At 34.0% G+C, this 10,500-nt stretch overlaps 1 protein-coding gene across 1 annotated transcript; it reads left to right on the top strand.

Annotated features, from left to right (window-relative positions):
• The first annotated feature begins 808 nt into the window (after positions 1–808).
• On the top strand, positions 809–9,463 carry LOC126810910 (chromatin modification-related protein MEAF6). Its single transcript, XM_050536269.2, has 7 exons — positions 809–902; positions 2,635–2,750; positions 2,982–3,069; positions 5,787–5,820; positions 6,219–6,411; positions 6,795–6,882; positions 8,268–9,463. Exons 1-6 carry the CDS (start codon positions 828–830, stop codon positions 6,832–6,834), a joined length of 546 nt encoding a protein of 181 aa, XP_050392226.1. The 5' UTR covers positions 809–827; the 3' UTR covers positions 6,835–6,882; positions 8,268–9,463.
• The last annotated feature ends 1,037 nt before the right edge of the window (positions 9,464–10,500 follow it).

Below are 10,500 nucleotides of genomic sequence, written 5' to 3'. Positions count from 1 at the left end.
CGACGTTTCTACAAGTATCCTCTTATCGTTATCAAGCACAAATGACAATTTAGTAACTTGTGGACAATATATATGAAAATTAATACTCTTATATATTTATCTTCAAGTTTACTAATCTGGCGAACACACTTAGTTGCCACATCCCCATATTGACGTTGAACATATTCTTTTAGTGGCATTTAGCGATCGGGGAACACATTAACAGAACACAGTTTTTATGGGATACAATCACCAGTTTATTCTAAAAGCACGACGTTTCGACAAGCATAGGCGTAGGAGCCGGGGGGGGGGGGGAGGCAGCCCCCAAAAAATAAATTTATTTTCGGGCAATGAAAAATTCGACGACCTTTTTTTTTTCTATTAACGTTTAGAGAAAAAATATAACTAACTTATTTCTATGAGATCCACACTGCCCGAAAAGTATTTTCTCGTCTTTTTCTTGTCCACTGCATGCCCAAAAATATGCCCGAAGCTCTCTTATGATATGTATGCCCGAAAAAAGCACAACGTCAATATGGGGATGTGGCAACTAAGTGTGTTCGCCAGATTAGTAAACTTGAAGATAAATATATAAGAGTATTAATTTTCATATATATTGTCCACAAGTTTACTAAATTGTCATTTGTGCTTGATAACGATAAGAGGATACTTGTCGAAACGTCGTGCTTTTAGAATAAACTAGTGATTGTATCCCATAAAAACTGTGTTCTGTTAATCGTTTAAGGTGTGTGGTATGAAAATGTGCTATAGATATAACAACTCGCACCAATTAATGAGTGGGTCGACACGGCGTACGTGCGAGTTACCTCCCCTTATTAATTATCAAAATGGCGACGAAAAATTCTCAGATTGATTCTAGGAGCGAATTAATCGAATTGGTCAGAAGGCGTGCTGAGATTGCGGTATGAAATGACATTGAAATGCTACAACAATAACGAATATATAATTTTATTTCCATAAATCTGCCATTTTGGTATTTTACACTCGAAAATGTATGTGCTATCTCTATCTCCTTGACGAAAAGAACTTTTCTCCTTTCCATTTCCGTCAATAAATGGCGCAAAAATTTGAAGTGAGGAACACGTTGACGTAACACCGATCATTGTTGCTGTATTATTCTATTGCGATTTGTCAACCTGGACCTGTAACCCGATGAGGGAGGTAACCCAACCAGTTTGGGCCAGAATTTGTCCAGAAAAGTAAGACGTTTAATCCCCACGGCCACTTCCTGTAGGGTAGGCTGTCTGTAGTGTAATATCATTTAGTGACCAGAAAGTTCAGAGTTCAGTGACGGTTTTGGCCAATAAAGTTCCTTGGGGGCCTATCATACCATGGAACATCGTCCAGTTTTATCTTTCCTTACAAATAAGTCCATGTAATGCTGGCATGCCATTCTCCACACAAATCTCGCTATCCAGCATTTAACTCTGCTCGCGTACTACACCGGTGGACCTAGAGGTCATTCGTCACACTCACATGATTTACTACATGATGAAAATGGCATTTGTCAGAAAGGTTTCTAGCATTATAAACACGTAAACTAATGAGTTTTGGTCAACTTTAGGGGAAAATGTTATCAATTTCTACCCGAAAAAAACCCCACAATCCCAATCTAAATTTGCATCTTTCGTTTGTAAATGTATTAGGCCTTACGATCGCGTTATAAGGGTAAACAGATCCATGTGTACATGATTCTAAAATTAACAGGATGACATAATAATATGCAGTTTGTATTTAGGCTATAACCCTTTAACCTGTATATTTGTAAATACTTTATTATTACGATAAATATGACCCAATTTCTATTTTATTATAGTAATAGAATGAAATATATTATCACTTATTTGGTTTCAATAGTATTGTTTATCATTGAGTATCGATGCCAAGAATCTTGGTGGCGTAGTTAAATGAACCGTTAGCAGAGGTTAGTGTGGACTGCAAGGGAAGACAACTCTGTTTGGGAGATTGCTGGCATGTCCAAGAAGGAGAGGACATTCAAATTCTAGTCAAAGATTTAACTCCCCTCATTTATGCTCCCAGAGCTGTATAGTTATAAGATGTTGTTAACTGAAACGAAAGTACTATTTTTTGTTTAACAGGCAATCTTAAACTTATTTTATACCAATCTGATTAAAACACTGATCCGATTTCTTTGTTTCATTTTCTTATAGTTCAAAATTTTGTTTTACTTGTCTTTACTACACTAGATAGGACCTGGAAGAGTTGTTATACATGTACAGACGTATAATAACCCACATTCTTTTTGATGTGAGGGACTTGCCAATGAAACGATCTGTTACGGTGGGTTCTTGCCTTGGCGTGCGATGCACAGAACTTTGGGTAACCCACTAGAAACATCAACACTGATAGATTAATCTTTGTCTCACGTCATAGGTCAAAAGCTGCTCGTTTGACCCTTGACGCGACCATCCACTACAACAGGTCAGATATTCATGTAGTGGAAGTCATCGAAAGTATAAAAAAAACGAAACAAAATATAGATCGGTATTTTAATCAGGTTGGTTTTTATACAAAGAAACTATTTTGATGTAAGATGAACATTTTGTTTGAATCTATGTTCAATAAATTTTAGATTTTGGTTATTTATATTCAAAGAAACTATTTTATTTTCAGGAAACATTAGCCAATCTAGAAAGACAAATATATGCCTTTGAAGGAAGTTATCTTGAAGATACCCAGTTATATGGAAACATTATCCGTGGATGGGATAGATATCTCACAAACACAAAGTAAATTAACACAAAGTACAATTAAAATTGTAGACTACCTATTATTAAGAAGAGAACTAGATCTTTCGTTTTGAAAAAAAAAAACCCAAAAAACTTAAATTTTCTTTCTCATTAATATTTTTGTTAGGTTGTTGTCTGTACATTGGTAATCCAATATGAAAATTAATTTTCGTTGGTCATGTTACAAAATTTGGATATGTGTAATGAACTTCAGTTTCCTTTTATTTTCAGAAATACAAATAGTAAGGCAGATAAAAGAAACAGAAAATTTAAAGAAGCAGATCGTTTGTTCTCCAAATCATCGGTAACATCTGCAGCTGTAAGTTTAATTTTTTTGGCTATCTTTAAATAAGGTCAATGGGTGCATTTTTTTTTTTAATCCTCTGAGCAAAAATAAACGCATACATTGAATATAGATCAAGTGAAGTTGGTACTGTCATATGCTAGGGAAAAAGCTTAAAGCTGCATTTTGGTCTCAAATGCTATATAAATTATTTATTGGACATTTTATGTCAATCCCATAAATAATCAACTCGCTAGATTACTGGATGGTTGTGATTTTGTACAGATTGAAACCCAATTGCAATTTAATAATTTTATTTAAAAATAGATAATCGGTAGCAATTAAAAAGTAAGACTACACTGTATTTGACTTTCCAAATATTCCTTATTATGTTATCTATTTTTAAACTTATGACAAAAACGGCCAGCTCTTTATCTTAATTTTACATAAGGCAGTGGTCATTAAGGGATAAAATTTACTTACTATTATGCTCTTATACTCTTAATATCTAGAACAATTGGACCAAGGGGTATTTTTAATTACCTAATCACTGACTATTGGGAATAGGGGAGTTAAGGGGCTTTATGATCAAATATAACTTCAGGTCCAATGTGTTCATATATTGCTGTTCACAATAGAGGCTGCAATATTTCATAGATCTTTTTGAAATTACAATGAAAAAGCCTTTTGATTTTCAAGGATCTTTGATGATAACTTAACTTCTAGAGTTACATATATACTTACTTTTTTATGAAATCTTATTTACACTACCCATTCCTCCATTCCAAAATAAAACAATTAACTTTCGAATATCATTATTTAATGAGATGATAAATTACATGACCCGGAACATTTTTGCTTAATTAATTTTGGTATTTTCTTAATTCAATAATCCATTATTCCAACTTATTAAGTAGACAGAGAGAGAAAGAGAGATTGATACAACTTTTATTTATTTAACTGGATGATTATATTATGTTGAACAATTTATTTATTGATAATTATCACACTTCTGTTGTTGGTGGTTGTCATATAAAAATATATACTGAGCGCGCATAACTTTTTTTCCCCAAATATTTTATTACTAGGTGGTTTTGTATGTATAATATTATGCAATACTATGAACTATTGTTTCACACAATGCTCCCAAACGCAAAAAAAATATCGGCCCGTGTGCAAAAAAAAAAATTGCACGAGATGCACATGAAAAACCCAATATTCACGTGCAGCATTGTGTGTGAGCCCTTTAAAAGCATGTTTTCAACTTAATGTGCAGTACATGAACTGTGAAACGTCAATCTGTCGCAATCTGTTGTTGGACGTGTGAAGGAATCGAGCTAGAGATGCTGAGACTTACTGAAAATCAACAGAATGAAGCCATGGGAATGTCCAGGGCTGGCATGTCTACACGTGCTATTACCAGACACTTCTATTGTCATCAGTCCACTATTGTAAGGTTGGTGGAACGTGTTTTGAGTTACTGGATCCACACGTGACCGTCAACGTCCTGGTCCACAACGCGTTACAACCCAGGCTCAAGACCGCTACATCCGGGTCACTCATCTGCGTGACAGATTCCGCCCAGCGACTGGAACAGATGCAGCAGTCGTCAGAAGACAAGGACCAGTAAGTGCCAACACTGTAAGACGTCGTCTAAGAGAAGTAGGACTCCGTGCACGACGACCTTATGGAGAAGAGTGGACTGGCAAAGTGTGCTTTTCAGTGATGAGAGTCGCTTTCATCTTTATCATGCTGATGGCCGTCAACGTATGTGGAGATGTCTTGGGGAATGTCTTGCAGACTGCTGTGTCTTCAAAACGAATCGATGGGGTGGCGGAAGTGTGATGGTGTGGGGAGGCTTCATATTTCATCACCGTACCGCCCTACACATTTGCAGGGGTTGCGTTTAATGCTGTAGCCTACCGTGATGATGTCTTGCAACCAATTGTTTCGAGCGCACCCACAACTTCAGCACTTCCAACAGGATAATGCACGTCCGCATACCGCCCATTTTAGTATGGACTACCTGACTGCTAACAACATCAATGTCTTGGACTGGCCAGCCATGTCTCCGGACATGGCACCGATAGAACATGTCTGGGATGAGATTGGACGCCGTCTGTATCGGAGACCACAGATGCACACCATTGCTGCTTTAGAAGCTGCTCTTGTCCAAGAATGGAACAATTTGCCCCAGGCCTTCTTTCAAACATTGGTAAATTCCATGCGACGTCGCTGCACAGCGTGCGTAAGAGCCTGTGGAGGACACACGAGCTACTGACATCTGTGTCATACTTTTGGTTTTGACCCCTCTGACTTTGTACCGTTGATTACAGATTAAACATCCATAAGTGTACAAATGTGTTCCCATTTGATTATTGTTCACAATAAGAAGCAAAATAAATAAGATATGTTTACAGGATCATTTTGTTATACGAAAAACTAAGTGATGCGTTTTCCATGGCGCTCAGTATGGTGTCAGAGCCATTCAAATGTAAATTCGGTTGATCATGGGTCTGACAAAAAAACTGGTCTCTAAGGGTGGGACACCCTTTTTTCTGGAAAAGCACAAGAGTTCTTTAGTTCATATACTGGTTCATTGCCTGGCAATCTACTAAGAATCTGCCATTTCTGACTATATCTACAGTTAATGGTCACGGAATCCTTCATTAAAGATTATGAATGGCTAATTTGTCACTTTCACATTTTAAAGACTTTATAAATTACGATTTATTATTTATCTTTATTATCAGGCTGTCAATGGTGTTTCAGATCAAGTCGATAGAAGTAAGTCAAAAATAGCTTCTTTATAATTTCATATTATGTTAAATTGCTGGCATATATATTGGATACATGTTTAGAGCTATTACTGATAAAAAACTAAATAGACTTTTTTATGATGTGTTTCTTTCAACAAATTGACTATTGTCCAGCTCAAAAGATCCAGAAAAAGAATGTCTAGAATTTCGATATTTTAAATATATCTTTAAAATGATTCTTAACAACTTCCCTGTACAAATTAGAAGCTTTAGATGTTATGATGAGTTTAAAAAATTTTAAGTGGTTGATTATATCTTTGTCTTGCAGCCTATCTTTTCATGGATTTTCTGGCATAGAAATAACCTTCATAATATTCTCCATTTTGACAGGTTAAAACTGTGTGAAATATTTTTTATGTTTTACAGGACAGTCCCCTAGTCCAGATCCACCCAATATTCCATCAGGAGCCAATACTCCCAGCAGTCAGACTAATGGAAGTGCCTCGCCACCATCTATTACTAATAATGGTTCACACATACCATTACAAACTAATCACTCAGGCAAGGTTCAGAAAAATGCTCTTCGACACAAAAAGAATAAGAATAAATCAAGACATAGGTAGGATTTTTATGGAGTACTTATTCATCTACATTGTTGGGCTCAGACTAGGGCTTTCAAAACTCTACAGTACAGGTTTTTAGATAGACTGTTTAATTGTTTAATTATGTTTGATATAATTATATGGAAACATGCTTTTTTTTTTATCTATTTCATTAAAATACATGTAAACACTAAACAGTTGCATGATAAAAGATTTTTGTACAATATTGATGATTTTATATATTTCTTGTTAAAAATTTTGTTACTGTATTGAAATCATACCTTACATCTCCATGATTCTAATTCTGATTGAGTTGGATTTAATAGATATCGGCCTACCTATACCTTTATTCATATGACAGCATCTGAAATATATTCTTTGTTTTGACTGTGAATTTTAGGCCAGATGTAAAATTAAGAAAAGGGAAAGATGTTAAATGAGAGTTGTTCATTGATTGAAGAAATCAAATAACTTTCCGAATAAAAGTGGTAAGTATAAATTCATTTACATATTTATAATTATTTTAACCCTCATTAAAGGAAAAGTCCAGCTGTTCTAGATTTGTTATATTAATATCTTCAATGATTTGAAATCACCCAGTAATGATTTGTGTTTCTTCAAATTCCTTATTTATATTATTAGGCTATAAGAAGTAATATGGGTGTGATGCATGTGTTGGTATTCTTACTGTGAATAGAACCTCACACCACTTCTCAGTTTAAAGCAATAATTGCATTTTAAAATAAAGCCTTAAAATACATGGCATCTATACACACAGACCACACAATCCTACATTGTTAAAGAATATTCCTAAATCCTTTAATTCACTTGTGTCAGTTGAGAAATTGGCAAATATATCCTTTTCTTTTAAAATCCAACTTTGCTTTTTTATACGCCCACATAGATAGGTGGTTGTATATTGCCATCGCCCCTGTCCGTCCGTCGTCCACAATTTCTTGTGAACGCTCTACAGACTAAATTTACCATCTGATTGTTTTGAAATTAATATATGTTGTTTACATCAGTGGGATGAAGAAGCCTATTTAATTTCCATAATTTTCACTTTGTTGAACCTTGTGAACACTTAATTGACAAAAGTTATTGTCCGATCTGTATGAAATTTGTATGCACCATTTAAATTAGTGAAATGAAGAAGCCTATTGAATGTCAGCAATTTTCATTAATTACAAATGGTGTTATTGCCCTTGTTTCACTTTGTTGCTCCTTGTGAACGCTCTTACGACAAAAGTTGTCATCTGTTCTGTATGAAATATATGTGCATTATTAGAATATCAATAATTTCAGTACTTCCAGAGTTAAGTTCTTGTTTTAGTGTGTAGAACCCGTGAACCTTCAAACAACGAAAATTAAAATCTGATCTGTATGAAACTGCCATGTAAATGACCGCTTGGACGATTTAATGGCAACCTATCTTTAAGGTTTGATAAGTCTTGCTCAACCAGGCGTTATTATCCTTATCTGTTTAACCACGGACCTTGACAATCGAGACAAGTCACGCTTCCATTGTGTAGACTTAGTTTACAATGATACAATTTCCAAATACCGCCAGCAAGTAGAAATTACATGTATTTCATATTTTTATGTGAATGTTTTAAGTGCTAGACTGATTCCTATGATTGTATAGTAGTGATTTGACAATCTATATCGATGTGAATGTTTTTTAAGTGCTAGAATGATTCCTATGATTGTACATGTATAATAGTGATTTGACAACCTATTACATCTAAGTAATATAGAAATAATTATGTTTTGAGTTTCTTAGAAAATATGCAATTATCGCTTTAATAAGAGTTCACACAAGTTAACAATTATTTTTGTATTTCGGTCAGGTTGTTTTTTTTGTGTATTTCAGTTCTGTCAATGCCCAAAATTTGTTAATAGAGATGATTGGTGAGATCAAGATAGTCGTTTGGTGTACAGATTTTTAAAAACAAATACATCATGTTATACTGTTTACAGAATGATAATTTAATAGTTTGAGACATGGCCATTGGCTATATATAATTTGATCATGTGATATATGGCTGTTATAAATTGTAATAAAGATGTCTAAAGGAATTTAGAATCAAATATATAAACTGAAATTCATTTATTGATAAAATTGGACTAGGAGGGACTCTTCTAGTCCAATGTTGGGATTTCAAAATTTTTCTTGTCAGTTTTACCGAAAATAAAGGGACATAACTCTTATCGTTATTTAAGCAGTATTTAGTATATATCAGTTATCTCTATCTGTATGTGATAATATACTAAATACTGATTTGCATAGACCGCAGAACATCTGGACACCTCAAAGGTACAATTAGTACAAAAGACTCCCTAATATCATGTGAATATTAATAGGACTGGTAGCTATATAGCCCTTTGTAAACAATTGTTATATTTTAGAAAAGAGAATAGGATGTTAATCCCATTTCAATTTCTATATTTTAGAAATTCAAAATTCTTTAAACAAGGTTGAGATTCACTTCTTTAAAATGCAATCAAATGTAATATTTATTGTGTGTAAATTGATTGTTATCACCCTTTCTCCTGTATTCTATTATAGTTGTTGGGTATAACCAGTAGTATTTGTTTTGTGCAGATAGCAGATTTTTTCTAATGGCATGTGAATTACCTACATCCCTTCATTATCCCTCATTTACACTTATATTTGTCTGTTCATCCACTGTCCACAATTCATTGTGATGGTTCAAGCTGAAAATTATTTACAGATTAATTGAACACGCTTGTGTTCTTGGGGACCTTTATAGACTGTTATTTAAAAAAAAAGGTGTAACCTGGTCTGGTGTGTACTCAAAATTGTTTGTCATATTTTTTGTTTATAAAGTCTTTCAGTGACAAAACTGTTTTAATATTGTTTACTGTGTGTACATATTTTATATATACCTACCTACCTACAATACTTATTGACCATGTTAAAATAAACTGCTAGATATAGCATGTAAGATATGTGTCATGACAGATCAGATTTTTAATCTCAATTTTTAAATATTCATTGTAAAAACTATGTTACTTGTCATGTAAATAAATTGTTATCTTGTTGAATTTTTGTTAGTACCAGTCATATTACTTAAACATGCATTATGCATGTGTTTCTTTAGGCTTGAAATGTTATATAAACTATTAATTCGACATGTATTAACATAATCAACTCTCGATGCCATCTTATATGTCCAATTGTCATTGGATTTGTTAATTATCTTGACAGCGCTAACGATGACAATTGAAGCTACAAAGATTTTTAGAACAGGACTTTCTCGACTTAAGTGAAGCAATTTGACTGAAATTTTCAGCTTATTCCCTTTACATTATCTAGTTTTGATGATTAAAAATAGATAATCAAGACTTTGTTAACAAGCCAACACTGAGGCTGATGTCCCCACTGAAATCCTCAAATAAATAGATGACACATATTAATAAAATTAATCGCACATCTTTTTTTTTTTCAACAGTATCAAGCAATCAAACTGATTATCAACTATACACTAAGTTTCATCACTCTCTATCAGATAGAATCAAAGTTATCTTGTCCCAAAGCATTGACTAAGGAAATTGGTTATCTCTGCTTAGCTTTAGCTCGATATGTTAATCATTGAACTCAGTCAAGACAAACATCTACATCCAAGTTTAAACATACTATCTTAATTAGAAGCAGAGTTATGTTCCAAAGTCTTAACCAATCAAAATGCTTATTGCTCCTTGGCCTAAGCAGAAAATTCTCATCATCGAACTCAGTCAAGGTATTGATGTAATGAAACTATACACCAAGTTTCATCACTCTCACTTAATTAGAACTAAAGTTATCGTGTCCCAAAGCATCAACCAATCAAATTGCTTATCTCGGCTTACCCTAAGCAGAAAATGCTCATCTTTGAACTCCATCAAGGCATTGACCTAATAAATACCTACACTAAGTTTGAACATTCTAGGTCAATTAGAAGGAGAGTTATCGTGTACTAAACAGTTTGACGGACGAACGAACCCATTTTAATAGTCCCCTGCTTTCTTCGAAAGGCGGGGGACAATTATCGTGGCAGCACTAACAATGACAATTGAAGCTACAAAGATTTTTAAAACAGCAA

This window comes from Patella vulgata, chromosome 2, assembly GCF_932274485.2.
Source record: "Patella vulgata chromosome 2, xgPatVulg1.2, whole genome shotgun sequence".
NCBI lineage: Eukaryota > Metazoa > Mollusca > Gastropoda > Patellidae > Patella > Patella vulgata.
The sequence above is the reverse complement of the archived record's forward strand: the minus strand, read 5'-3'. Positions and strand labels throughout refer to the sequence as shown.

What these genes read in the sequence shown, in the direction of transcription:
- LOC126810910 (XM_050536269.2), top strand. Translation starts at nt 828, where the DNA reads ATGGCGACGAAAAATTCTCAGATTGATTCTAGGAGCGAATTAATCGAA. An exon ending in GAAGGCGTGCTGAGATTGCG is followed by an intron (nt 903 to 2,634) that starts GTATGAAATGAC and finishes TTTTATTTTCAG; the next exon opens with GAAACATTAGCCAATCTAGA. An exon ending in AAGAATAAATCAAGACATAG is followed by an intron (nt 6,412 to 6,794) that starts GTAGGATTTTTA and finishes TGTGAATTTTAG; the next exon opens with GCCAGATGTAAAATTAAGAA.